This window comes from Micromys minutus, assembly GCF_963924665.1.
Source record: "Micromys minutus genome assembly, chromosome: 28".
Taxonomy (NCBI): domain Eukaryota; kingdom Metazoa; phylum Chordata; class Mammalia; order Rodentia; family Muridae; genus Micromys; species Micromys minutus.
Window position 1 is genome coordinate 17913368 of NC_137963.1, and position 27988 is coordinate 17941355.

Genomic DNA, 27988 nt, shown 5'->3' on the forward strand with positions numbered 1-27988 from the left:
TGTTAGCTATCCTGGGTTTGTTGTTTTTCCATATGAAACTGAGTATCGTCTTTCAAGGTCTGTAAAGGACTATGTGGGGATTTTGATGGGGACTGCATTAATCTGTGGATTGCTTTCAGTGGGACGGCCATTTTTACTATGTTGATCTTACTGAACCATGAACGGATGCAACTGAATGAAACTGGAGAACTGATAACACACCAATGAAGAAAGGACATAGCAGAGCTGTAAGGAAGACATTTATATGAATAAAACCCACAGGGTAATTTTGAAGACGTCATTTACACGAATCGATGAGAAGCAGGCAGCAATGAACAGTTGTGCTCTGATAGCCCACCCCGCCTCCCTGCACTGATGGGATGGGGGCCTCGAGTCCTCTTGGGTCTCTAAAATGAAGAGATCTTGTTTGGTGGAAGAGTGCGGTGAAGGGCGGCGATTACTGCAAGCACCAGCCTTTCCTTCATCCTGAGCATCTGAAGCGCAGTGAACAGAGGGAGGGACCCGCCGTCTTTCTGTAAGAGCTCACTTTGATTCATGCAATGACTGCCCAAGTTCCCACACAAGCAGCCTTCAGTGGACAATTCTAGAAATACAATACAGAAATGAAAAAGACAGACTAGAGTACCCAAAGACAGAGTCCTCCTCAGATGGGCATCGTCCTTTCTCTTCTCCCTACAGAAGTGAGCAGTCAGTCTTCATAGTCAACCGGATGACTGCAAACAGAACAGAGCCTCATTGAGGTTGGCCTGTGGGCATGTCTGGGGAATCATCTCGATGGTTAAGTGATGCAGGAAGCCCCAGCCAACTGCAGGCAGCACCATTCCCTAGCAAGGAAATGCTGAACAACATGAGAGGCAAAGATACATGTTTTCTCCTTGCTCTTGTGGGTATGACACTACAAGCTGCTTGAGTTGCAGCCTTTCACCAGAAGGGTGGCCTGTAACCTGGAACTCTAAGCCACAGAATCATTTTCCTCCCTCTTCTGCTCTCTGTCAGGATGTTTGTCAGAGTACAGGCCATCAGAAACTTTTGGAAAATGTTGAGGTACACTAGTAGTGGTATTGCTTTCTGGTCCTTATATGACATAAGTTTGTTCTTAGATAATAATGACCAACAGGTGCTAACTGTATGATTCTCCACAACCATAAAGAATAATAAAAACACAAACATTTCCAACTCAAGTTTACAGAACTCTGTATTATTTCAGAAGCACAGAGCTGCAATAGAATTTGAGAGTTTGGTCAAATTCTATTTTTGTAATTAGCAACTGAAATTCGCTCACATTAAAATAGCTGACCTTAAGTCTTTTGGTTAATTGGCAAGGATGGAGTCACACATGTGATCTGGACTGAGCCTTGTGTGCCTGTGTGTGCGCAGATACATAAGTGTATGGGTACATGTGGGGCCAGGGGACAGGCTTCGCTTCATTTTCAGGTGCTCTCAACCTTGTTTTCTGAGACAGGTTGCTTGAGTATGCCGCTATTAACATATTGCCCGGCATATTTTACATGAGACGGTGGTGGGGATGGGGGCAGAGTCAGTCCCCATTGTTTGCAAGAGAGCACTTTACCAACCAAGTTAGCCAGTCCCTGGGCTGAGCTTCTAAAAGGACCAATTTACTTCACTTAGAAACAAATCCTGCACACCTACTATGCTACACTCATCTTTTAAAGTACATACCTTTGCACATCCTACCAGGCAGCATAAAGATACACTTGTACCTAGAGGGCAAGAGCGGCTCAGCCAGGCCTGTCTTAGTTCTAGCTAAAATGCATGTAAAGGCCCTCATGTGTGTTACAGCTTAACCACAGGTGATTCAGGGAGGGAGGGAGGGAGAGAGGCAGCAGAATGGCTGTATAAACGACCTTCTCACAAGGTCCCCTCTGCAGAAATACTTGAGAAAACAGTTGAGTCCATAAGGAGACTGTAACTGAGAACATCCCACAAGGACATGATGTAACCCACTCTCCCGGAGAGTTTCTGCTCTTATCGAGATTACAATCACTGGCTGGGAGCTGCAGAGGTTCTAGAAGACTCTCCTAGAGAATACGCTGAGTGTGCTGGAACCTGTAAGGACTACAGTAAGGACGATGTGGTACTGAATGGCTCTCCTGGAGAAACTGTGTCCAGAAAGACACAAGAACCTAATCAAGTGCTGTTGTCATTTTTTTTGTTGTTTTGTAAAAATAGAGACCAGGAAAGGAGAAAAACGTAGCATTATGACAACATAAGGAAACACTCTTGAAGAAGAAACACTTCACACGGAAGTTTTAAGTGGTATCTAATAAATTTCATGTCAAATTTAACTAAACATATAAAAATTTTAAATGGTAACTAATAAGTCCCCATGTCAAATCTTTTTTTAAACAAAATTCACAAATAGATTATAAAAATTGAACCATCATAAATGTCTTCTGTATAAAGTTTTAAGGGAAAGTTGAAATTTCTACATTATTCTGTTTAATCATGTACTTGTGAGTCACTGCCAAGAGCAGCAGGCACATTTCCCGAATAACTGGGACGCAGTGATGTCACAATTAGAGTTTGGCAGAGCACCCATCATCCTCAGTCATCCACAAAGGTCAACCGTCCCGGCCCTTCGTTCTTCATCCACCTGCGGTAGCGCTTCCACCGAGGGTCGTTTGCCAGTTTTTTCTTTAATTCTTCCTCTTGTTCCTGCTTGTAGACCTGTGAGCACACACAACACCAAATGACTATGAGACACAGGGAAACCTGTACTGCTTTTATGGCACCTCTAGTTTACAGGCAGAAATGTAGGTGAGCGCGTTGACCTGCTTCCTGGAGCCCGACTCAAACGCTAAGAGCTACAACTTCTCTGTTTGCTTTTTTGTGATGGGAGTCTTGCAATGTAGCCCAGGCTGGCCTGGAGCTTGCTGAGTAATTCAAACTAACTTTGAACTCACAATCCTGTCTCAGCCCTTCCAATGTCTAGGATTATACACAGGCAAGTACCAATTGGACCTGGCTTCAATTAGTACTTTTTTCCCTAACCAATGAATAAATTGAATGTAGGAACACACACACACACACACACACACACACACACACACACATTTGCCTCCAAATTGAATTCAAATCTACTTTTCAAAGAGATCAGGTATTTTTTCCTTTAAAGTTACCAAAGAAGGTTGTATAAATCACATAGATAAAGAATCAAGAATTTCTAGTATTTCTTTAAGCTTTAGTCACCAAAGCTAAATGAAAACTTCTTATAGCCAGTTTTATAGCCACATTATTTCTTTAAAATTGCTTTCAAATAATTTATTTTTCAAATAGAACCTCATAATATAATAATTCAGCTCAATACAATAATCTGAAAAGACATGGTTTAAAGCAGAAACCTTTCAAGAAGCCATGCTTGTGTGTGCATGTGTGGATGGTGGTGATTGTGTGTGTGCTTATAAATATGGGTGTGCACACATGGGAGTGAGCAGAGACTGATGGCTGTGTCTTTTCTCCATCACTTCCAGCTTTTAAAAAAGGCTCTCTCACCGAGCCCAGAGCTCATAGATGGGGTTGGCCGGCCAGCCAATGAGCATCTGGGATCTGTCTCCACAGAATCTAGTTTTTCATGTGGTTTCTTAGAGCGCAAGTTGAAGCAGTCAGGTTTGCGAGGTGGGGACCTGACCGCAGAGCTTACCCATTCCCTCCAATAGTTCTAAGCGATAAATAACTGTACATTACCTCCTCGTGTTAGATCATTTATACACAGGAATGTTATTTACTTGCAAACATCTGGCAAGTCCTACTAATTTACTCTCAATAAAAATCTATTCCAGGTGGCTGGAGAGGTGGCTCAGTGGTTAGGAGCACTGACTGCTCTTCCAGGGGTCCTGAGTTCAATTCTCAGCAACCACATGGTGGCTCACAACCATCTGTAATGGGATCTGATGCCCTCTTCTGGTGTGTCTGAAGACAGCAACAGGGTACTCATATACATAAAATGTTTTTTATTAATCTACTTTGAATATCACATACAGAATGAGTTGACTACAAAAGCATCTTAGATGTCTGAAGAGTCTCTCCTGCGTTCGGTGTTTATATCCTTACATTAGCCAATCACTGTCTCCAGAACACAGGGCAGTGAGATTACGGGGCTGTCAGCACTGTGGTTGGATGGCTGACACCTCTGAAGAACTTCTGCAGCTGCTAACAGTGAGAAAGAACACTTCATAAAAAACGTCCCAGGTTGAAAGGCATTACACTGTTGATTTAAATAAAAAAGAAATAACATTCCAAAGTGTAATAGTACTATTCAGAAGAATCTATGATTATTTTGAAATAAACAATTATTTTAACAAAATTTCCTTTTATTTCTGTTTTCTTTTTTAGAAAGAAAAAATTTAATCAGCACAAAGAACAGAAATCATCAAAGCCACCCGTGCCCACGTCATCCATACAGTCTGAGAGTTAAGACTACTCAGCTGTCACCAGGATTAGCTGACTAGAGTGTTTTAAGTACAGCTTTAAAAAGGAAAAACAAAAAAAAAAAAAACAAACTTAAGTTAGATAGCCATTGTCTCACTATAAAAAGAAGCTGCACATCTTTAACTCCCGAGCTCTGGAGTGGTTCATGAGCTGCGTGTACAAGAGACCGCCTCTGAGGGCGGCTGCGTGTGCAAGAGACCGCCTCTGAGGGCGGCTGCGTGTGCAAGAGACCGCCTCTGAGGGCGGCTGCGTGTGCAAGAGACCGCCTCTGAGGGCGGCTGCGTGTGCAAGAGACCGCCTCTGAGGGCGGCTGCTGGCGCTCACCTCATAATTCTCCTTTATCCAAAGCTCCCTCTTGAGGAACATTTCCTTCTGATGGTCCTCCAGGCTGTCGAACTGAGGCTGGGACATCTTCATGGACTTCCGGATGAGGTAGAGCCTCTCTTCCTCCCCGTACTCCCTGCCTTTGATGTTGAAGTTGTAGACCCACCAGCAGTACCAGGCTATGTAGGAACAGAGGTGAACGGGGGCGAGGAGGACTTGAAACAGGAGCAGGTCCCGAACTTGAGGTTTCTGGTAGCCCCCCTTTATGTCTATCTTGCTTTTTATAATGTTCTTTATAATGTTCTCCTCCTCGTCCCGGATTTCCTCTTTGGACTTCTTGTTTTTCCCCTTTTCTTTGGCTTTTCTGAGCAGCCCCTGCTCTTTGGCGATTTCTGTTGCCTGGATGCGGTACTTGGGCACTGTGGCTAAGTAGCTGATTGCTTTATTGTAGCTATTCCACCAACTGAAATACTAGACAGAAAACAAATGAAAGCAAGTCACTTTATTAGCAATGTGCATCAAAAGAAAGCAACAGCAGAAATCCCTGTGAATGAAGCGGGATCTCGGCCAGGCGTGCTGACTACTGCTGAAACCCAGCACTTGGCACGGGAGGCAGAGGGTCAGGAGCTGGAGACCAAGCAGGGCAAGGGTGAAACCCTGTCTCAGAACACCAGTGACAGCGTGACCTGGAAGATCTTCATTAGCAGCACATCTCCCTTCCCTTTGCTTACCAGAGCAAGATTAAACTGTATAGTAGCTAGTGAGATATTTGTTCTAAATTACACAGGGAGTGACCTCCGTCAACTAGACTTCCCTAAGCCATCGGAATGCTTACCATATTCGGAAAACAGAGACTCAAGTATATTTGAATTCTACTCATCCGTCTCTCACGCCGCACGCGAATGCTTCCGTTCCTACAGGAGTAACAACCAGAAACAGCAGGAAGAAGGGGAGGGCAATGCTACAAACGCTGGCAAGTTGAAACATACCACACCTTGGTGTTTAATAAGAATTTTTCTTATATAAACTGAATGTTTAAGAATTAACCTAGAGAAGCAATCTCCAGGGCTACAGAGAAAGCTCAAAGGTTAAGAACACAGGAATCTCCTCAAAGAGCACCTTGGTTTCTTTTCCAGCTGTAGAGGTGTCTGGGTACTGTATGGAAGCAGTGCCTGTCAATAAAAAGCTGATGGCCTATCAGTAACAGGCAGGAAGTAGGAGGTGGAAGTTGAGAGAGAGAGAGAGAGAGAGAGAGAGAGAGAGAGAGAGGGAGAGGGAGGGGGAGGGGGAGGGGGAGGGGGAGAGGGAGAGGGAGAGGGAGACTGGAACGCTGGGAGAAGAACCGGAAGATTCAACACCCACACTCAGAGAAAGTTGGACGTATGAAACTGAGGAGGGGGAACAGCTGTGTGGCAGACATACAGTGGTATAAATGGGTTAACTGAGCTAGGAGCTAGTTAGAGAGTAAACCTAGACGTTAATAATTAATAAGTCTTCATGTCATTATTCAGGAACTGAGGCAGATTCACACAACCACCTGGAACTCCAGTGCGGGAAATATGACACCCTCTTCTGGCCTCCAAAGACACTAGACACAGCAGTGGTCACACACCTGCATACGTGCAGGCAAACACAGATACACATAAAATAAAAATAAAGCTTTTTTAAAATTAAAAGTCATGCTCAACCTTGCCGATGAGCTCTTTTCCTCCAGACGAGCACATAGCAGGCTGGTTTAATGACAGGGAAGACATCGCTCCAGGCTGAACTCCTGTGCTAGTTTCAAACCACACAAAGACTGCGTGTATCTCTTTGAATCTGAGCAGTTCATGAGAGATCACTGGAGTCCTATAAAAGTGTATGATATGATCTGGCTGTTATGTGGTAGCCAAATACTCTCAGCAGGGAGAAGAGAAAAAATGTTTTTGTTTGTCTGGCTTGTTTTTTTTTTTTTTTTTTCTTTTGGTAGCTATGCAATATTTGAGGTGCTGTGAATGGAAGTCCCTCTGAATAAAGTCCCTGTAACTCCAAGTGTTCGATGGCACCGTTTGGGAGGGTCTGAAACATGGAGAATGTGGAGCTTGTCCAGAGGAGGCACAAGCCTGGGGGAGGGCTCCGCTTCCTCCTCAGTCCATCTGCTCCCATGCCTTCCTCACTGATGGACTGACTCCCCCGGAACTGTAGGCCACTCTTTCTTCTCTGTCATGACAGCTGATCACAGCAATAGGAAAACAACTGGTAGGCTAGTCATCACTAGTAACTTAGACTTCCTGGTGACAAGGGCTCCCCTGCTAAGGGTCTGGGAGAGGGTGTGCTCACACATATTTGTATGAAAAGACCCATCACATAATACAGCACCGTGCATAATGAATACATACAATGAAAAAATCCTATTAGTACTGGGTGTTAGAATAAATGGGTATTTTTCAATAAGTAACGAGTGAGTAAAAAAATGAGTAAGGAAATGAATCTTAGCTGGAAAACAATTTACAAGTTATATTTATAATACAGATTTAATGGCACCAGGCAACAAAAGTGTATTTATACACAGAACTATATGTGTGCATGAATACATACCTGAAACATTGAGATGGCGCACACGCTGACCAGGATCACCACCCTGACATCCACTTTCGGGGCTAGGCGCCTGCTGTAGTAGTGGTAGTAATGGCTGTAGTACTCCTCGGGGTGATCCAGCATGTAGTCATAGTCCCTCCGAGTGTCTTCGTCCTGTAAAGGGAGGCACTCTGTTTCATACGACAGCTCATCAACAGCCTCAGTTTGCAACCTGTTAACTTTGAATTTCATCATCATGAAAGATATAAATAAAATATCAAATCGAAAAGCTTCCCAATACTCTCAGAGGCATGTATACTAACCTTATGTGAGGTATACAGACAGAATAAAAACATTCCCCAAATTCTTTAGAATAATTAGTATTCTTGGAAAAACCAACACTCTGACAACAGCTAACCTTCAGCTAATGCTATAGTACAATACAAAGTTCCTGTAACTTAAGGGCATTCTGACACTTACTCATACACCACAGAAAGGAAATATGGCTCATCTCCTATTTATATTCACAATCAGGTTCCAGCTTTGTCTAGAAAGTTTTCTGCTGAAAGCAATGACTAAGATAGAAAAGCAGGTAAAGCCAGTCAGGGCCTAACCATCTCAAGGAACACTGAGACATCTCTGAGACAACACAAAAGTCAACATCTAGATTTGTGACCTTGAGTTTCTCTGAGCTTCATTCTTTCCTTGTCAAAGAGATACTACCTGTCCAATCTCTTCCATGGCTGTTCTGCCATCAGAGGGCACTGCTCTGTCCCTTACAGATGTGTCCCTACAGCGACACAGCCGCTTCATATAGATTCTGTCCAAAGAATTCTGAAATGTTTTAGGGATGTATGTACTTTGTTTTGTTTATGATGTGTGTGGGTATGCATGCACACACATGTGTGTGTGAGTACAGGCATGTGAGTACCACAGCACAGGTGTGGCTGTCAGGACAGTGTCCAGTGGCAGTCCTTACTTGCCAACCTCATTTCAGACAGACTCTTCGTGTTGCTGCCGTGTACATTAAGCAAGATGACCTGCATGTTTGCAGGGATTCTTCCGTCTCTCCCTTCCGCCTCGCTGCAGACGCCTGGGTTTACAGACGCACAGTACCACCCACACCCTGCCTCCGTGGGCTCTGGGGATCTTAACTCGGGCCCTCACACAGGGCAAACACTGTAACTCCCTCAGCATCTCCCATCACAGTAAACACTTCTTAAAAGTATCTTTTATTTTCTTATGTAGTCAATATCTAACAGATAAACATTTTATTGAGCATCTAAGATTCAGTTTTGTCTCAAAAAAAAACCTAATTTTCAACTTTTCCCATTTTACAAAAAGTAAAAGTCTTTGTTTTTTGTATGAAGTGCAGTAGAAACCACTGCACACCTAACAATAATAACCTAAGAGGTGCCCTTCTAGCTAACCTGTTCATCCCTCGAGCCATGCCTTCTGAGCAACAGACTCTTCAAAATTTAACCTAGTGCCTTGTCACTGTGGCCAGATGCCATGGGTCTGTTTAGGGCTTGCTTCCTCTTGAGTCCTGCAATGTCTGTCTTCTTATAATTAAAATAACAAGCTGGCTAATGATAAAACCTTCCCTGTGTTTACTAAAATTATCATGTGTTACTTTCTATTAAAAACTCTGAACCTGGGGCTGGGGAGATGGCTCGGTGGTTAGAGCCACTGCCTGCTCTTCCTGAGGTCCTGAGTGCAATTCCCAGCACCCACATGGTGACTCACAACATCTGTAGTGGGATCTGATGCCCTCTCCTGGCCCGCAGATAGAGCATTCATGTATATTAAATAAATCAAAATAAATCTTAAAAAAATACCTCAGAACTTTAGTAAGAGTGCTCAATAAAAGCTGTCCCACATTTATCATACTTTTCACTAGCATAGGAACGCTAGCATTGAGCAGTCACGGGTACTGTTAAACACTGCACACCACATGTGAACTGTTTGTTTCATATAAGCAGGAGTGGGCTCGGGCTGACCCGGTCTTAAAACTCACGTACGGACACCACTGTGTCAAAAGGGTTTTCTCATGACAGTCTCGGCCATCGATGCACCTGCTCCTTGCCAAGCCAGCACCGGAGTCCAGAGCCTCACCTGAGGGGCCACCTCCTCAGAGGTCACACCGGCAGCTCTGAGCACTGGAGCCCACATCTCTTCAAGTGTCTCACTTGATAACTGAAGATACCCTTTTAGAATCTCCCTCTTTTCCCACCATGTTTTTGGTTCTGGTTGCTAGTTTTATAGAAATGTCCTCATTAGACCTGAAACTTGATTTCAACCCAAGCTTCCAATCTTGACAGATAGTTTATGAACTATATTCAAGCAAGATTCTTTGTGCTCCAACTGTATTGCTTGTAATTTTGAAACTAAATGCCACACTGAAATCAGATTGGCCACCCTCTGCCAGATCTCTGAGGCCTCTGTCTAGCTGATGTGTTGCACTCCTAGTTGAAGCACACAGAAAGGTCTTTAAACCGGTATATGGATACCAACGTGTGTGACTCTTCACTCTTTTCTCCCCGGCTCTAAGTGCATCACGGTCCATGGAACACAGATGCTGCTCCTGCTGAATGAAGCCTTACATCCAGACCTTCCCCACGGTCACCATCTTCTTATGACTTCAGGTACTGGACTCCTCAGAGAGCGTGGTGGCTAAAACTCCAGCAGCGACTCCACACTTACCCAGTATCCACCTCTCCGCAAAGAACCCAGGTCTATTCCGAGCTTCCTAAGTCCTGACACTACACAACACTACGAAAGGTCACAGCGCCAAACCAAACTTCTCTTAGGATGGTTTCTTTTTCTAAGGGGCATCAGAACTGCGTGTGCCCGTTCTGGTTTCCAGAGAGGAAAACGCCGGCCGCCACCTCTGTGCTGTCTCATTTTCCCATTCTACTTAACTCTCCCTGTAGAACCTTTCTGTTCTTCTACGAAACAAAAATGATCTTCGAGCGAAAGCATTCATGCAATTTTTAAAAATAATTGCAAGTTGGTACAAAGTCCTCTCAACAGAAAGAGGTAAAAACCCAATCTTTCAGTAAACTACGAAGTTTAAGACACGCAGCTACCAAGAACAAGTAGGCAAAGACAGGCAAGGCGTATCCTTCTTTAGGGGCCATACTAGAGAACTATGGTACATTATTAGAGACCGCTTTCCCCATAAACCGTCTTAGAAAGCAAGTTCCTAGCTTTGCATATGAACGCTCCCCATGGTCAGATTTAAACGTCCTTGCATGCAACAAGGCTCCACAGCAGCCCAAGCCTGCCTGCCCAGTTCCTGCCGCAGCAGACACACAGCAGTCTCTGCTTTGGTGTCTCGTCCAATGCCATGTGCTTTCCCTTGTCTCTGAACATTTAACACTCTCGGTTAAAGCCTATTTCTTTTTTAACCTTACGAGCTACTAAAAGTCATGAATGGTGCTGCCTCAAACAGCTTTTTGTGAAGATGACTAAGCCCAGGCCCTCCAGCATGCTAGGCAAGTGTCCTACCGCTGAGCTACACTCCCTTACCCCGGAACACTCACAGCGAGTACCTAATTATTATAGCACTTATCACACTGTAGTCATTGGGGGTTTTCTCAGCCTTGGAGGAGAATTTCTTAGGAGGTAAGTAGGGTGGCTCATTCCTCTCTACAGGCCCAGGGCCTAGCTCAGTGCCTGGCAGTCAGTGTGTCATCTCCAAACTGAGTATGGTGGTTTAAGTTCTCCCCTTGCATCTCTCTCCCACCGCACAGGTCTGCAGCTCAGCAGCGAGGCTGGATGGGTGTTACATCGCACAATGTCAGCCTGACAGAAAGACTGCTTGGCTTTACCGCTTATGAAAAAACGCTACTGTGGCTAAAACACGTGGAACAGTTTAATGTCTTACCTTTCAATAAGGTAGTACTTTTTCTTTCAGCAATAGTGTGCATCTTAAGGTCCCAGGGTCAGGAGATTCCAACTTCTTTCCAAAATCAAAACCTTTATACTCGTTTCTTCCTGTCCTGAGCCTCGACAAGCAGGCAACACACTCCTTGTTCTAATGTCTACAGAGGCAAGTGGTGCTTCTGCTGCTGTCCGTCCATCCCCAATCCTCTTGGGCAAATGCAGGAGGACTGGAACAAACCACCAATATCTAGATCAAAAGTGAGCACAGGAAACCCACAAGCAAAGCAGCAGCGAGCCTTCCTCCTCTCACGAAAGACACCGCCCCCGCCCCGGAGAAAACCAGCGCATCCATGGCTCACATAAGGTATGCACCGTTTACCTTTAATAAACATGAATTGCAATGTAAGATACTGCACACAGTTTTACATCAGAATGTTCTATTATACAGAACAGGGAAAGCATTTTCTGATGGTAAAGGCCAGGAATCAAGAACATATGAAAATGTAGTTATATTTTGTTCATTCTTAAAAATACATATTAATCTTATTAACACGGCACACATCCATGTGTTCTCTCTCTCTCCCCTCTCTCTCTCTCCTCTCTCTCTCTCTCACACACACACACACACACACACACACACACAAGCACATGATGATGCTTCAAAAATAAAACTCGTTCCCTTACATCTTTTTCCAGGTTATTACATCCTGCTAAGGAGTAGAAAAATTGACTGCTATTAGCTGTGTTTTCTTTCCTGTTCCCTGCCCCTAGTCAGTCACAAGTGCAACTATCTTAGCTGTCTTCTCATTCTAATGTCTCTACAGAAACCATGATCCAAATGTAACAAACAACTACAATTCAACAAGCTCAAACAAGTCTGTGCTTCGCTAATGGTACCAGTGTACTCCACCTGAGCTTCTAATCTTCCTCCTCAGAAAATCAGAACACAAGGGATCAGCCCTGAGCTAATCACAGGGAATGAAGACACCAGCAAGCCACAGCCTTAGCCTCAGGGACCCTCTTTTTTCAAGGGCTACCAAACAAAGGACTGAGGAATTCTCCTCCAGTCCAGAGAAAATGAGGTTCACAGAATCAATGAAGTGAGGTGGAACTGGGTCTTAAAAGTGGGTAAGGGGCTGGTGAGATGGCTCAGTGGTTAAGAGCACCAACTGCTCTTCTAGGAGTCCTGAGTTCAATTCCCAGCACCCACATGGTGGCTCACAACCATCTCTAATGAGATCTGATGCCCTCTTCTGGAGTGTCTGAAGACAGCAACAGTGGACTCACATAAAATTAAAAAAAAATTTTTTTAACATGTGGGTAAGAAGTGTTGGAACCTACTGCAAGATCAGAAGCAAGAGCTTCAGAGTACTGTGCCTCTGAACAGCAGACAGACCCAGATTAAGTAATAAGATATTTAGGAAGCAGTAGCAAAGAAGCAGAAAGTACGACTAGTTAGTTATTGTCTGTGATGTTCAAAAGCGAAATGCTTCAAAGGATGAGGACACTGCATGAAGAATAATTGTTTATTTTCAGGACATTTCTGCTGTATTATTCTGGAAAAAAAAAAGCAACAACAAGAAAAAAAGATCGATAAGGAATAGCTTTGGTGATTAAACAGAATATACAACAATCAAAGGAGCCCAGTATAGTAGCACACACTTTAATCCCAGCACTCAGGAGGCTGAGGCAGGTGGATCTCTGTGAGCTTGAGGCCAGCCTGGACTACACACTGAGTTCCAGGACAGCAGGGCTGTTCAGAGAGAACCTGTCTTAAAAAAAAAAAAAAAAAAAAAAAAAAAAAAAAAGTCCAACCAAAACAAACCAGAAAAAAAAAAAAAAAAAAAAAAAAAAAAAAAATCAAAGGAGATACCGAACATGATATTGAAGTTTTTAATTAGATGTAATATGTGACCCGTATAAGAATGAAGGACTAGAAAGCAAGTCTGGAGAGTAGGGGAAATGGAGGGGAAATGACTGGGTGTACTTGTACTCTCTGGAGCCTCCAGGATTGGTCATTTACTACTTTGCAGAGATATGGTTTGCCTGAGAATAACCTCCTTTAAATGTCTAGATAGAAGTAACTGGTGAAAACCTGGTGATAATGCTAATATTTGTGTTCTCAGTAAGGAAAATGGTATCCCGCAACTGATTACTACCTTATCAGCACATCAGCAATCTCTATCAGACTTAAAATGAACCCGTGTGAAATGCATCATTCTCTTTTAAAGTTAGTCTTAAAGATAGCAAAACCACCTGTGCTCAGATAAGATGCTGCTGAAAAGCCAAGCTGGCAAAACAGGCAGGGGTGGAGCCAACAGCTTACAAGTCAGTCAGCAATGTAGCTGAGTCTCCTCAGAGGAGCTCCAGGGCCAGGGGGATGCGCACCACAACCACAGAACACAGAAGGTGTGGGCATGCGGGGCTTCTCCTGATGCTCTGGGTGTGGAAACAAGGGAGGAACGAGCCAGCAAGCTCGCTAGACTAACTCTCTTAAATAACTTGCTGCAGTCAGTAAGAGACCTAAAGAGTGTACCAGGTGGTGGTGGCAGACTCCTTTAATCCCACCACTCAGGAAGCAAAAGTAGATCTCTGTGAGTTCAAGACCAGCCTGGTCTACACAGCGAGTTCCAGGACAGCCAGGATCACACAGAGACCCAGACTCAAAACAAAACAACACAACACAACAAAAACTGCAAAATGATTAAGGAAGGAACCTAATATCAACATCAACCCTTGGCTTCCACATCACTCAGACAAGTGTGCACACACAACACACGTGTACATCCACATGTTGCTACTGGTGCACCTGTTCACATGCACACACACCCCAAAACCCAAAGGACTTAAAAACAGAAAAGAATACACAAAGACAGAAGCCTAAGAAGTAAAGCTCTCAGCATACGATGGAAAGTACTTGAACATTTACTAGGATGGGTCAGTGTATAATTCCGTGCCTAGCCTGCCCAAAGCCTTTAGTTTAATTTGCAGCACCAAAAGGTAATTAATAATAAAACATCAGATTGGAAAAAACGAAGTAAAGATTATAAAAACTGGCTACGAAGAGCCAAGTGCAGCGGTGTCTGCAATCCCAGCCGTCCTGACTCTGAAGACTAAGACAGGAGGCGAAGCCAGACACGGGTGGTTTGGCAAGACTCTAAAAAAGTAGAGTGAGGTGGAATAGATTTATTGAGCATTGCAAAATATAGGAGCTAAGGACTAAGCCAGCCTCTGCTGTAAATATTTTCTAATTCCATTAACACACAAAGATACAAACTGATGCTCAACTCCTGGAGAATAGTTTCCCCGACAACAAAAGCCATGAGCCAAGGAGCAGAAGATGAGAGCCCTGTGCAGTAGCTACAGTGAAGCCGGGCAGTTAACCCAGCCCCTTGATCCCAGTGAGCAATGTCTGCCTGCGCCTGCAGGTTGGTGGTCCCTAACACATCTCCGAACTTCCCTGGGAGCTGCTCTCGGAAATAAGTGGAATATTGTGTTATTTATCTTAAAACCTGCTGTAACTACTCAAAATATCAAGAATGCTCAAAACACAAGGCTTGATTCCCTAGCACCTGAGGAGATGGCTCTCAGTGGGGAAAGAGCAAACCAGACACTACACACACACACACACACACACACACACACACACACACAAAACGACGACAACAGACAGTAAGGAGAAACAGGCTCAGAAAGAAGTTCAAGGCCATCCTCTTCAGCTATGCAATGACTATTTCAAAGTGGGGAGAGGGGAGTAGGCCATTCACCATCTAAGCCTAAGCCGAGTCTAAGTCTTCTGAAGCATTTTCCTCCCATGGATAGTCTACAGGTCTAGAAGGTAGAATCTAGAAATAGATCTAGGAAAAGACGTTTACAAAAAATTCAGTATAGGTCTTGGCACTCTTCCTTGATCCCAGAACTTCCTCATGATAAATCTGCATGAGCTCTGTTGAAATGCCAACTGCTGGGGCTGGGAACAGAGACCAGTAGTGGAATGCTTGCCTAGTACACATGAGGTCCTGGGTTCAGCCTGAGCAACTGCAGTTAGTCTGTCAACTCGTCAGCTCTTGACTAGAACTATACCACATTAGGAATTTGGGGTTGATCAAGTGTTTTGATTAGCTGCTGACAACATCACACACAGATAATCACAGAACTAAGCATATGGTACACAGATCTGACACAGTGGGCAATAGCAACCTGAATTAAGGGATCAGTAAGAGAAGTTCTGTTGTGGTTTCAGAACTGAAAGTAAACGTAGCATAATGCTATCTCGCCTTTCTGAACCTGCAGGAATTCACCAACCACATCACACCTTGCGGCTAACCGCAGGCAGGGCCTCACAGTCTCTAGAGTGTTGCTGGTACTTATGCAGACATGGGAAATTAAAACCACCTTCAGTCTACGATCTACAGCAGTGATGCTCACCGGTGGGTCTGGACTCTGCTGGGGTCACACATCAGACACGTGTCAGATATTTACATCACAATACTTAACAGTAGCAACATTTCAGTTATGAAGTAGCAAAGAAATTATTTTCTGGTTGGGGTGACCACAAAATGAAGAACCGTATTAAAGGGTGGAAGAGCTGTACTGTCTAGAAAACAAAGGAAAAGTGTACAGTGCAAACATTTATTTTGAGGCAGGGTCTCAGGCAGCCCAGGCTAGCCTGAAAGTTCTTGTGTAATCAAGGATGACCTTGAACTGCTGACCTTCCTGTCTCTTAACTTCCCAGGTTTTTACTGTGTTAGAGATCAAAGCCAAGGGCCTCATGCAGGTGTACATGCAGGTTGTCTACCAACTGAGCTGCAGCCCAAACCCCAGACAGACATTTCACCACCCCTCCAGATATTATGCATCTAAGTTTGGCTGAATCCCTGAATGAAGAACCCATGGGCACAGACAGCTGGTTATACCAAATCCCAAGAATCACTGATTAAAATCTTCATGACTGGGGATGGAGACAGAGCTCAGCAGTTAAGAGCACTGACTGATCTTCCAGAGGTCCCGAGTTCAATTCCCAGCAACCACATGGTGGCTCACAACCATCTGAAATAGGATCTGATGCCCTCTTCTGGTGTGTCTGAAGACAGCTACGGTGTACTTATACAAATGAAAAATTAACTTAAAAAAAATCTTCTGACTGTAAAGATTTGAAATGTTAAAAAGTGTAGTCAACTTTCTCTAGAACAGTCTCTGGGGGAAAAAGTACCTCACTCCTAGAACCTTGAACACTTTACACTCTGTTACCCAAGTTTTCCACTGTCAACCGTGGTGACGTTCTTTAGATCGAGCTAAAAGGGTACACTTGTTTGTCTCTAATCCCCCGAGAATAATTGCTTCCTTCTCATACTGAAATATGAACCGTGGTATATGACTTAAGTACAGTATGACCACAGTGAGTACCTGTCTCCCTATTCTCAATAAAAGCTTAAAGTCGAGCTCGCCCTGGAACCTCAAATCTATAATCTCAGCTACTTGGAAGACTAAGAAAGATCTGTCTGCTGTGCAGTGAGTTCAAGGCCAGCCTGAGTAACTTAGAAGACTATTGCATCAAAATTAACCTTTTTTTAAAAATTAAAATGGAAAAACAGAGATGGGTGTGTGTCATGGAACAGCCTGGAAAACCAACTGGAGGGAGGCCTAGCCAAAAGGATAAGGAGTTCAAGGTCACTCTCAGCTACAAAGAGCGTTTGAGGCTAGCCAGCCTAGGCTATATAAAACCGTGACTCCAAACCAAATCTAAATAAATAAACGAACATGTAAATAAACAGTCCAGACTGTTTTTACATGTGGCTCAGCCTTTAATCAGAAAGCAGAGTCTCGGTGAGTTCAAGGCCATTCTGGTCTGCACAAAGTTCCAGGATAGATCAATAAAACAGTGAGACCTTATCTGGAAAACAGAAAGAAAAGGTTCTGGGTATCCAGCTCAACTGCAGAGTGCCCGTCTGGCATATACAAAATTCAGCTCTTGGTGTGAAAACAAAACAAAGAAACAGGGAGAGAGCTGTACCTTCCACTGCCCCGTCTCTTCCCCAGCACCTTGTCAGCTCAGGATAGGACGGAGTCATAAGTAAGTCATCGCACAGGGCAGGGAGCACAAAATCCTGCCGTCAAACTCTGTAAGTGCTAGGAGCTCTGCCGCCTCGGTCACAGGTAAAAACAAAAACAGGCACTGTTCTTGCAAAGGCAGGTCTAATAATCTCTTTACACGCCTCTAACTTATCTGACAACCTCCACGCCAGCAACACTCCTGTGACCTTTCCTGTGTTCTTGTGACACTTGGGACGTCCTCAGAGCTACTGTTCACTGCTCACCGATCACCACTGCTCTAACTCAATCTCTTCTAGCTGCTCCTACGTCTGCTTACTCTGTGCTAGTTCCTGGTTTCCATCCAGTTTTTACCCACACTCAGTTATCCTTCCTCTCGTTTTAAAGCCCTAGAAACATTCAAAGTAGAAAGCACGGGTTTCCTCTCATGCCGGAAGCTTCACTCGCAGCTGTCCGGTCCATACTATTTGTACCGTTCTACAATCAGTTTGAGCGAAACAGCAAAGCAGGCTGCACGTAAGCACACCCTATCCAAACTCCTTCCACAGGAGAGCCTAATTAATATTCACTATCTGATGTGCCAGACATTGTGCTAGGTCCTATGGGCACGTTTGGTGCAAGAGAGGGCTCCTTAAATTTACACCCAGTGTGATAAGTGCTATAATCACAGCAGGGCACTCGGCCAGTGTTCCACCTCAGCAGACTCGGCCCTAACTGAGCGGGTCCACTTACTTCCAAAAGCACGAGACCAGCTTGCATTAGCTTCATTCATACAGCACATGAGGTCACAACTGTCCGGAGTCACACTGTGACCCAGAACTGCAAAGGACTTGCTACCAGGAACCGAGCAGAATCTTGCCGTAGCCTCTGCACACGACCTCTGCCCCCATCACCCACCCCTCCTCTGGGTTTTCCTCAGTCTCCTCACGCACAGGCGGGCTCGTCTGCTGATAAATCAGTAATGACCAAGTGTCTTACCCGATTGTCTCATTAACTGTACTTAAATCCCGCCGCTGTACTGATTTTTAATGCAAAAATATAGTAGGAAAAAAAACCAAAGCTCACCCTGCTTTTTCAAAGGGGCATTTACATGAACAAAGAACCCCAGAATCACAAGTTCACTGACATCTTAACACAGATGCAGTTCCCATGGCGCAGATGCACCTACGCTCAACAATTAGGGACAGGCTTCTGTGTGCCATTTTCTATCCTAGAACCCAGAGCGTCTGGAACTGTCTCCCCACCAGTCTACCTGACCAGTCCCCACCAGTCTACCTGGTCAGTTCCCACCAGTCTACCTGACCAGTCCCCACCAGTCTACCTGACCAGTTCCCACCAGTCTACCTGACCAGTTCCCACCAGTCTACCTGGCCAGTTCCCACCAGTCTACCTGACCAGTTCCCACCAGTCTACCTGGCCAGTTCCCACCAGTCTACCTGACCAGTCCTACCAGTCTACCTGACCAGTCCCCACCAGTCTACCTGGTCAGTCCCCACCAGTCTACCTGATCAGTTCCCACCAGTCTACCTGACCAGTTCCCACCAGTCTACCTGACCAGTTCCCACCAGTCTACCTGGCCAGTTCCCACCAGTCTACCTGACCAGTTCCCACCAGTCTACCTGGCCAGTTCCCACCAGTCTACCTGACCAGTCCTACCAGTCTACCTGACCAGTCCCCACCAGTCTACCTGGTCAGTCCCCACCAGTCTACCTGATCAGTTCCCACCAGTCTACCTGACTAGTTCCCACCAGTCTACCTGACTAGTTCCTACCAGTCTACCTGACCAGTTCCCACCAGTCTACCTGACCAGTTCCCACCAGTCTACTTGACCAGTTCCCACCAGTCTACCTGGCCAGTTCCCACCAGTCTACCTGACCAGTCCCCACCAGTCTACCTGACCAGTTCCCACCAGTCTACTTGACCAGTTCCCACCAGTCTACCTGGCCAGTTCCCACCAGTCTACCTGACCAGTTCCCACCAGTCTACTTGACCAGTTCCCACCAGTCTACCTGGCCAGTTCCCACTAGTCTACCTGACCAGTTCCCACCAGTCTAGCTGGCCAGTTCCTAGCAGAGCCCGTCTAGATTTCTTACCCCCACACATCCTTGTCCCACACTAAGGACATGACACAAACAGCACTGACTATGTCTGTATCGCCTCAGTGGGGTAACAGGGAGATGAGCCGCTCCTCCAAACTGGACAGCATCTTTCTTAAACCTCGGCCTTACTCAGAAATGGTATTCTCAGGGAACTCAGTTCTCCGTTATGACAGAAACATACGTTGGGGAACCTATTGTCTTCCACGCCCTGGCTTTTGGAGCTCTTGTGCAGGTGAAGGCGGCGTAACCAGCAGAGCAGGTCCTGCCGTGCTCCATTGAGAGGCTGAAGCTACGTTCATATCTCAGTTCTAAATAGGAATTGTCAGAGTTCTGCTGCATCTTGTGGGAAGTGCAGCTTGTGAGCTGGAGGGAGAACACCCCCCAGGACCTTGCTCCACAAGCGCCAATGCGTTTTCTACCTCCCTGCGAGGATGTGTTTGGAGCTACTACAAACACCTGGTCAGAGTCAAGAAAAATGTTACTTTCTCTAGGTGTTCTAGTTTGTCTGGTTTTGGGTGGGATGGGTTGGTGGGGGTAGTATTTATTTATTTGTTTGTTTATTTGGAGACGAGGCTTCTCTCTGTGGCCCAGCTATCCAGGAACTTGCTTTGTAGACCAGGCTGGCCTCAAACTGAGATCCACCTGCCTCTGGCTCCCAAGTGCTAGGGATTAAAGGAGAGCACCACCGGGCCGACAAAACACTAACTTTAAAACTGCCCACAAGCCCCTTGTTCTTGAGTGGACACACTGTTTTACCTAGCTTTTTATTTGCTAAGAAATCAGTTCTAGACTTCAGGGTAGAAGCCCTTAGAAGCAACCACCCAGAACAATCAGATTAGGCCTTGGAAACAGTGTCTCCAAGAAATTAGCAAAACTATTTTGAGCCCTAGGAGTCCTTCCGTTGAGACTGTCACCTGCTGTCACTACACTTTGGTCCGGGCACTTGTTCTCAACGTTTTTAAGAGCAGGCTCACCATTCCCACGCCAAACCTACCCACCCATCTCCTGCCTCACAAAACCTAGGAGAAGGCAACAGTTGCTAGTGCTCCCCTCCGTCCTGGAAGCTCTGCAAAGCTCCTAGTGCGCCTCGAGGCCTTTTGAATGTCAGCAGCACAGTACCACACATTCCTCAGCAAACAGTTCGGGGTTCATGCGCTGGGCTACTCCGGATGGAGCAAGTTCTTTCTGTTTTTTCTGAATCCTGTTCTCTCTTTCCTCTTATGGGAACTAAGCCCTCTAAGTTCAGCCCTTTTCTAAAAGCTCCCCCATACCTCAGTGGAGTGCCAATAAACTCTGTACTATCACTGGCAGGTGAGAATTTAGTGTGTGAGGCACACTCCAAGTGTCAAACTGCTCTAAGCCTGAAAGAAAAGGAATTTGACTCGGAATTTTCAACTCTTGTAAAGCTAATCTAATCCGGAGGATTAATCCACCGTTAACGATAATACAGATATCCAAAATAGTTACTAAGGGAAGCAGGAAAACAACAACCACCAAAAAAAAAAAAAAACACAGCTGTGATGGGAACACGCCTAGGTGCCCCTGCAGTCTCCTGATGGGGCTCTTGAAACAGAAATACCTCCGTCAAGCGTGACTTATAACAGGTGATTTCTTACATATACTGCAGTAATCAAAGAAAATGGTGCCAGGTGAAATCTCCCTACATCACTGCACGCAATAAAACCTCTGTCAAATCATTAAACACGTCCAAAAATTTGTTTCCTACTAATAATTCTCAATCTTCTGCCCCCAAGTCATTAAATGGATATTAAGAAACAACTATCCAAGGTCACTTGGGGGATGTCAGAGCCAAAAGTCATAGTCCAATCTTCGGACTGAAAGCTTCTGCACTGTCAAGTTGGCACGATCGGTTAATATTCAGTATTTCAGACCTTTCTGTCCTATCCCAGATCCACCGACAACCACCGTTTCCCGAGCATGCACCTCAAATTATCAGGATGCTTTAACACCAAAAATAAGTGCAGGGCTTTGCATAACAACTGTCCAAAAAGAGAACTGGCTGTCCTCCAGAAGTGTCCACGAGGAAGTGGCCATGCTGGTTAATGGGCCGAGGTGGCTCTTTCTCATAGCCACGTGGGAAACGTGGACGTCCAAAAGGTCCAGGCAGCGGCGGTGTGCTGGGGTCACAGAGGACCTGATCACCCAGCTGGGAGACCCAAATCCCCGGCCACCCAACTGCGCCCGCGAGCCTCACCTTGAGCGTCTCGTAGGCGGTCGCCACTAGCAGGAAAGCCTCGGCGCTCGGCGGCGCGCTCCCGGGGCCGTCCCCGGGCTCGGGCCGGTAGCGATCGGGGTGGTAGCGCCGGGCCAGCTGCCGGTAGGCCCGCGCGATCTCCGCCTTGCTGGCCGAGCGGCTCACGCCCAGCACCTCGTAGCAGTCGCGGGTGCCGCAGTACAGCCCTTCCACCAGGGCCTCGGCGGGCCGCGCCAGCAGCGGGGCCAGCAGCAGCGGCGCCAGCAGCAGCCATGGGCGCTGGCCGGCAGCCCCGGGGCCCCCGAGCGAAGCGAGCCGCGCCGCCATCCCCGCCTCGCTCGCCGCTCTGCCAGCACAGCGGCCGCCGCAGCTCTTCTCGGCGCCGGGCTCGGCCCCGCGGCCCGGTCCACGTCAGCAGGCCGCGCCTGTGCGCAGGCGCAGGGGGCGGGGCGCTGCAGCCACTTCCGCGTCCGCGCGTTGCTAGGGGAGAAGGACACCGTAGCCTCGGGCGGCTTCCTGTGTGGCTCAGGGATCTGTTCTGAGGCGGAGATGGGTGTCTGAGAGTCGGAGGCTCTCCTAGCCGTACAGTCCACACGCAAGAATGACCACACGCCACCTTCTCGACCTTGCGACTTTATCCGCTGCTTAGAAATTCTGGGCTCTGGCATCCCGTCTCCAGGCCTGGACACCATCTTCCCTCTAACCCAAACTGAAGATGAATTTGGACAATTGCACCGCCTCTCTCCCAGGAACCCTGAAAGTCTCCCTGTGTCTCTGCTTATTTATATTTTAGAGCAAACAATTATTTGCCTGGAGGATGCAAAACGCTTTGTAGCATCCCCGTTCAGTCCACAAAAGTGTCCGTAACACCATTCTCCCTAATCGTGACTATCAAAATACAGCTTAGGTCTTGCAAATGCCTCCAGGGAAATGAGGTGGGGAGGGGAGATGCTCCACTAAGTTTGAATTTCAGATAAACAATAGTTTCTAAATGTATAAATTATTTGTTGCTGTGATCAAATACCTGCAAGCAGCAACTTAAAAGAGGAAGGGTTTGTTTGGGCGTAGCCATCTAGGGAATACAATGATGTAGAAGACAAAGTTTTTAGGGGCTCTGAGACTTTTCCAAAACACCCCATTTTTAGAATGTAAGACCCTAAAGACACAGGAATGGTTAAAGTCACACTCAAAGACCTTCCAGTCATCCCAAGGCTATGAGATCCTGCCTGTGCCTGACAAAAACAGTGGCCCAGAGTAATTCTCAGAAAAACCACAGAATATACTGACCGATAGCCACCTGCCCTCTAGAAAGCCCTAGATAGGGTCCTGACACATGTCATAGTTAGCTCATGCTCTGATCACCCAATTCTGAGAAACAAGGACAAAAGCCCTCAAAGTATGGAAATACATAAACAAGGTTCTGAAAATGTAAAAACAAAGCTTTAGTGGACAGGTCAGGCTATACTGACCAAGCTGAGTTAAGACAAAACAAAAATGACTGCTTTAGGAACAGCTCCCCTACCCCTCCCTGTACTGAATTCCAAGGAGAATGCAAATTGTCAACAACCTCACTGCCAAAGTTTCTCCCCCCTTCCTCTCCTCTTTCTGAGAATTATACTGCTGACCAATGGTGAAACAGTAGTTCACCCCCCTCACAAAAAAGTATAGAAGATGTGTGCTTTTTGAGTTTGGGGTTGACTCTCCCTCCAAAGATGAGCAACTCCATGTACATGGAATTATAAACCTCTTGTTATTACAGTGGTCTGTTATCTAATTGAGCTAAGACTCCTGGGGGTCTTACAACAGCCCTTGAACAGAAGTTGGCAACAAAGTAGCTAGTTACTCGTTAATCAGAATAAAGAAATAAAAAGGGTGCCCAGTTTATTTTCTCCCTTTGATCTGAGCCAACACCTCACTGCATACGTAGGTGGTGTCCATGTTCTTCTAACCTCAGTGAAACCCTTCTGGAAATAGCCTCACATACACTCAGAGATGCGTTTCCATGGTGATTCTAAATCCAGTCGGGTTAATAATAAAGATCAACTATGACCAATATATCCCAGGTGTCTAACTTTGTAGTTTCCCAGGTCTATGACTGGGAACTGACTAACATCTGTATTTGAAACCTATCAATTGGGATTGGTCTGCACAGCAAGTGAAGATTTGCTAGACAATGTTAGATATTCAGAAGGAATACAATTAAAATTGTCTGATATCAACATAAACCTCAATTATTTCATTTCAAATCAGTTCCAAGTGAGCCAAATGCGAGTACCCTTTCCAAGATGGGATGTTTGTATTAATAGTCATATTTGCAGATGTGAAGAACACTCACACTGTGGTGGTTTGAATAAGAATGGTTGCCAGAGGCTCAAATATTTGGATGCTTAGTTGCCAGGGAGAAGGACTCTTGATAAGCTTTAGAGACTTGAAAGGTATGGTCTTGTTGGAGGATGTGTGTCTTTGGAGGTAGGCATTGAGTTTTTCAAAAGCAATTCTCTCTCTCCCTCTCCTCCCCCCTCTCTTTCTCTCTCCCTCTCCTCCCCCCTCTCTTTCTCCCTCTCCTCCCCTGTCTCTTTCTCCCTCTCCTCCCCTGTCTCTTTCTCTCTCCCTCTCCTCCCCCTCTCTTTCTCTCTCCCTCTCTCTCCTCCTCCCCCTCTCCCCCTTCTCCTCATCCCCTCTTCTCCTACCTCTCTCCCTCTTAACCTCCCCCTTACCTTTCCCTCCCCCTTACCCTCCTCCTTACCCTTGTACCCTCCCCTTCCCCTTCTTACTCTCCCTCTCTTAGCCTCCTCCTCCTCCCCCTCCTCTCTCAGCCTGTAGATGGGTATAATGCTCAGATACTTCCATGCCTGCTGCCATGATAACAAGAAACTAAGCCTGTGAGACTGTAAGCAAGACTCAGCTAATGCCTTCATCTAGAAGAGTTGCCTTGGTCACAGTATCTCTTCAGCTACAGAACAGTGACTAAGACACACAAGTAATTCACACCACCCCAGGAAGCCTCAGAATTAAAAATGTTTCAAGGTGTAACCAGATGGTGGTGGCGCACCCTTAATTTCAGCACTAAGAGAGGCAGGGGTATGCAGATCTGAGTTTGACTACTCAGTGATCTACACAGTTTCAAGACAGCCAGGACTACACAGAGAAATCCTGTCTCAAAAAAAAAAAAAAAAAAAAAAAATTAGGGCTGGAGATATGACTTAGTGGTTAAGAGCACTGGCTGCTCTTCCAGAGGTCCTGAGTTCAATTCCCAGCAGCCACATGTGAAAGAAAGAAAGAGGGGGAAAGAGTTAATATGTATTTCTCTCCTATTGTTCCTGAAACCCATCCACTTAAGAAAGAGAAAGTTCTACAGTTTCCCTCGCATCCAGTATTTGTACCAATTAACTCACTAATCACCACAGAAAGTCGTTTTTCTGACTCCCCCTCTGGCATGAACTCTTGGAATAAGCAGACAAATAATAGTTCACACAACCCTTCCCTATATGTCTATATTCTGTACCCACTAGAATATGACTTCTTGCTTGTTGCCATTAGAGAGTCGCGGAGAAATATTGCTGGGCAGAGATTTTGGAAGAGGAGTGTTCCTGGTTCTGTTTTCCCCCAGCTTGTTCCAACGCACCCAACAGACAGCATGCTGGTTCCCAAACTGTCCACCAGGGGGTGGTATCACTCCAGCACAATCTCACACATGTCTTAGGCCTAAAGTCCATAGCTTCAGTGGTTTATATTTGCCCTCACCGTCCTCAGAATTTATGAATGAAATACTTTTCTAATGCCAACAGAGTCAGATTTATTAAAGGAGAAATTCAAAATCGACCCAATGTCTACACCTAGAAAATTTTCTATCAAGTTGAAAGCATTGATTTTTGTTTGTTTGTTTGTTTTTAGCTAACTCTGTCAGGTATCAAGAGAAAAAGATACTGGAAAAAGATCTCCTAATCTCAATTAAGTCAGATTTGCTGACGGTTTTCTGAAATCTGCCCTGACTGTGAATCACTATATCCTTCTGAAACAGCAGAAGCTCTGAACATGGAAAGAGATGTGAATCCGTACAAACGACAAACTAAAGGTACCAGGAGGTCATATACGATAGATTATATGATTTTAAAAAATGATTACGAAGTAGTTAAGAATATGTGATAAAATCCACATCACTGACAGCAAACGATTCTGCTTTTCAGCCATGTCTGCTGGGTCCTTGCCAGTTCCCTCGCTTATCAAGAAAATTGTACTGGGCTGGTGAGAGGGAGGGTCAGTGAGTAGCTGTACTTGCTACCAAACCTAGCAACCTCTCTGATCCCTGAGATCCACACGTGGAAGGAAAGACTTCCACAGGAATGCTGTGGAATACACATGTTCATGTGCATGTGTACATGCTTGCACACACACACACACACACTATATATATATATATATATATATATATATATATATATATATATATATATATAATTTAATTTTTTTTTCATTCCTAGAAGACCCTGTGCCCTCAAAGTCTTTGGCTCTGATCCCATGTCTAATTGAATGCAAGCAACCTGAACCACAGACATAAAGTATAAACTGTCACCGTTGTCAAAATGAACATTTCAGTGAGACAAAGAGAGAGACAAGGACAAGAGTGTGAGGAGAGGCTGTGACACCGAGGCTCGGTGCCACACAGCTCAAGCTGAAAGACAAGCTCCGTGGGGCCTCCTAGTGCACCCTGTGACTGAGCGAAGGGAAAGAGGGTCAAGTGGGAACCACCAGAAATGACCACTGAAATATCAGCACAAAACAAAACATTGCCGTCTGAGGTGAAGATGTTTACAAGGATCATATGCCTGAAAACACTGAGTGGAAAGAAAGACCCAGGGTTAGAAGCAGTTCAAGGCTGAGCAGCCAACTGGGAAGATTGGGGGTGGATCCTGGTGCCCAGACACCCAGCTTAGTAAAGAAATACCTCTCTCTCTCTCTACCTCTCTCTCTGTGTGTGTGTGTGCAGGAGAAGGCCCAGAAAAGGGCATCAGATCTCAACGAAGCTGAAGTGGGAGGCACTTAGGGGCCATTCCACACGATGCTGAACTCAGTGTCTCTGCAAGAGCAAGTGCTCCTAATTGATGATCCATTCATTTTAAAAAGCTAAATTCAACCAATGACCTAACTCCTGGAGTGCAAGTCACAAAGTAAAACCACAAATAATATGAAAAAGGAAACCAAGGTAACGTGAGTGCCTGAAAGTTACTAATTCCCACAGTAACAGTCAGCCCCTGTGCAGAACTTCCTACTTGAAGGGTACGCAAATAAAATTGTGTTCATGGAGTAAGGTAAGCATTTGAACATAATACAAAAGTTTTCGTTTTCTACATAAATTAAATTAGTCTGTGTATTTGTTGTTCTGACTAAATTAAATTAGTCTTGTGGCTATGTTGCCCTGGTTGGTCTGGAACTTGTTATATAGACCAGGCTGGCCTTAAGCTCACAAAAATCTTCCTGTCTCTACCACCCCAGTGCTGGGATTAAAGGCATGTGCTTGTCTTCTTTAAGTGGTGTGAAAAGAAACTTCTTCAACATACTGTTAGATCTACAAAGTGAACTTTAGGGTCTCCAGGCAGTCCAGGAAACATGTCGGTGGCCATTCTTTCTAAAGCTCTGGCTCCCATTTGGGGTAAGAGGGAGTTAAATTCAACAGAAGTTTCTCCCATAGTTCCTGAGCAACCTGCCAAAACTGTGCTTGGAGGAAGCACTCAGATAATAAGTCTGGACAAGTGTCTGTGCCTATCTACACTGCCCTGCCCTTGAGTGACAACACCTATCTCACATAGCCCCGCCCATGAGTGGCCACTCCTATCCCACACAGCCCCGCCCATGAGTGGCCCCTCCTATCCCACACAGCCCCACCCATGAACTCTGCCCTGTGCATTCTTACTCATTCTCTGGTTATCACCTGGCATAAGTAGGTACCTGTGGATCGGGTTCTTTCTCTCCTAGGGTCTACTATAGATTCCCAGCTCGTCTGGTTTCTGGAACCCAGGCTGTCTTGTTCTGTGTATTAGCCCTGCATCCTCTGTGTCCTCTTCTTCCCATCCACTGCGGCTGCCTTTCTGACCACAAGCCTTAAGAGAATAATAATGAAATCTGAGTTAGGAATTCCGTTCTGAGATGTAGATTGTCCCGCAGCAGTTTGTATTTTGATGTTAATTCTACTTCCTCAAGAAGTCACTACTCTGGTGACTTCATCAGAACCTTCCCATTTTAATTAGTAAAATAAAGGTGAGAGCCTGTGATTGGATGGGGGAAGAGATGAGGAGAGAGGGGTCAGATGTGAGGGGAAGGGAGAGTGAGGAGAGGAACGGACCAATATGGAGATCGGGAAGGATGAGCTGGGTCCAGGTGGACTTAATTGGCATTAGGTAGCTATAAA

The 27988-nt window shown here is 45.5% G+C and overlaps 1 protein-coding gene across 1 annotated transcript; it reads right to left on the reverse strand.

The window, feature by feature from the left end:
- Window positions 1-226: 226 nt before the first annotated feature.
- DNAJC25 (DnaJ heat shock protein family (Hsp40) member C25) lies at window positions 227-21962 on the reverse strand. Its single transcript, XM_080940123.1, has 4 exons — window positions 21583-21962; window positions 7351-7503; window positions 4774-5244; window positions 227-2688 (listed from the first exon to the last, which is right to left on the reverse strand). The coding sequence occupies exons 1-4, from the start codon at window positions 21907-21909 to the stop codon at window positions 2566-2568; spliced, it is 1074 nt and encodes a 357-aa protein (XP_080796249.1). The 5' UTR covers window positions 21910-21962; the 3' UTR covers window positions 227-2565.
- Between the last annotated feature and the right edge of the window lie 6026 nt (window positions 21963-27988).